Raw genomic sequence first — 2,093 nt, forward strand, 5'->3', positions numbered from 1 at the left:
GGTCGGGAAATTAGTTTAGTTATGCGCCCGGCAAGGACGTCTCTAGGATGAACGCGCGAGTCGAGGGGCACGTAGACGTTTTCAACGTTTCGATTTCTTTTCCACCGTTCTCTTCTTCCCTCTTCTAAAGTTTCCCTCGCCTAAGATCCCGCCTCGTCTTCCGCCATTTATCCTAGTTCCTTCGCTTTTCCAACGAATCCACCTCCTAGAGAAAACAGCGTCTCTCTATCGCCGCGTTTCTACGTTTCGCTCGAGGAACTCGAAGGAGGAGGAGGAGGGGAAGAAGAATCGTCGCTTTCGAATTATCTCGAAACGAGCTTACCTGGGAATCCTCCTCGGTGAATATCGCGTCGAAGGCGAACATTTTCGGCGCTGCCACGGTCGGCCTGCGATCGTCCGCCGAAGAAGATTGCCCAGCCGTGGGATCGACCAACGTCACCTGTTTCTTTCTCTTGTCGGCGTTGAAGAAACTTCCACCTTCCCCCGGTGACACCTTCAGCATTACCTTTACCTGCAATCAAGAAGACGGAAAGACTCTTATTGAAGGAGAAGAGAGAGAGAGAGAGAGAGAAATGTCGTCGAGTTTATTATCAAAAGGGTCGTTGATCCATCCATCCATCCATCCCGGAGGAGACCGAGCAAAGAGCAATTAGACCAGAATAGATCGTCCCTCTCGATGCGAATATCCAGCGAAATCCGTTGGAATAGCTTAATATTACGTAACGAATGAAATCTTCTCTCTGACCGAACAATAGCCTCATCAGAATTATCTGATGGACAGCTTGAACCGTAAAATAGACCCGGTCTAGAATTACGACGACCCACATTAACCGATCTGGTTCAATGAACCATCTCGCGCTGCTCCTCTCACGCTGCCGTTTAAAGCCGCCAGCCGGCTCGGAGACTGAAACAACATCGGGTCGATGAACTTTGATAAGACGGAGGAGAGGAATCGCGACGCTCCGCGTCTCCACGCTCGCCTCGATATCATCTCGATCTAATTCGACCATCTTAAACGATCGACGTTGATTCGACGTCGGCTGAGAAAGAGACGGAGAGACAGAGAGAGAGAGAGAGAGAGAGAGACGAGATATCGATTTCAGACTTACGAGTGGCAAATTGCACAGCTGTCTCGAGAGACTAATCTCGCTTCGGAGTGCTACAACGTTCGATACCCGTGCTACATCGGAATGGTACTTGGTAGTCATTATGTAACGCGGATGGAACCGAGAGATAACGCGGTGAGATAGGATCGGGCTGTGACGCGATACGGAAAGAGAAACAACGCCGGTGGCGGAAAGTGGTGGTCGACGGGATGCATGGATGCGTGATTAAAGTCGCGTTCATGGTTCGAAGATGGATGGTTCGATCGGCGAGAGAGAGAGAGAGAGAGAGAGAGGAGAGCGGACAGAGGCCGATGCGCGACGCTCGGTCGGCCGTTCAGGAAATTGCGTTTCGAGATTTCGTTCAGATTGCGGCGCACGTTCTATCTTTTGCATACGGAACGGCTTGCTCTCGAAAAAGAATCGCCTCTCTCTCTCTTTCTCTCTCTCTTTTTCCACCACCACTCGATACTTCTTTTTTCCTCCCTCGAAGGAAGGGCGATCGTCTCAGTACTCGGTAGTTTACCGTGAAAAGACCGAGTGCTAGCGATCGAGCGACCGGAAATAAAATAGTTCCTTTCCAATTTCATTGAGAAAATTCCGCGTATCGATTGTCTCCACCTCTCTCCCTCTTCTCTTCTCTTCGCTCTTTTTTTCCCCTCTTTTCAACCCTCCATTTTGCATGTACTCGCGCGAATCACTTTGTCTTCCTTTCTCTCTCTCTCTTTCCGACCCTTGTGTGTACATATATCTCGTAACGAGGCTGATTTCGGGACCGGATATCTGTTCCGCACGAACGAGTTTAAGAATCGTGTTCCCTCGACGCAGATACGTTTCTGTCCTCCCCCTTCCCCTTCCTCATGCTCTTTTTCTTCGTCGAGAATGGCTCTCTGCCGCGAGGCGCGGTGGATTCTCCACTCTGCCGGACCTCCACCACCACCACCACCACCACCACGACCACCACGACCACCACGATCGTCGATAAAACGC

At 50.8% G+C, this 2,093-nt stretch overlaps 1 protein-coding gene across 1 annotated transcript in view; it reads right to left on the minus strand.

Moving 5' to 3' along the window:
- Positions 1–2,093, minus strand: part of LOC102672409 — a 248,011-nt gene that overhangs the window by 16,752 nt on the left and 229,166 nt on the right. Inside the window, exon 7 of the mRNA XM_006619715.2 lies at positions 323–511. Within this exon, the coding sequence (XP_006619778.1) occupies positions 323–511 (189 nt within the window). The remainder of the gene's footprint in view (positions 1–322; positions 512–2,093) is intronic.

This window comes from Apis dorsata, unplaced genomic scaffold (genome assembly GCF_000469605.1).
Source record: "Apis dorsata unplaced genomic scaffold, Apis dorsata 1.3 scaffold_429, whole genome shotgun sequence".
Taxonomy (NCBI): Eukaryota; Metazoa; Arthropoda; class Insecta; order Hymenoptera; family Apidae; genus Apis; species Apis dorsata.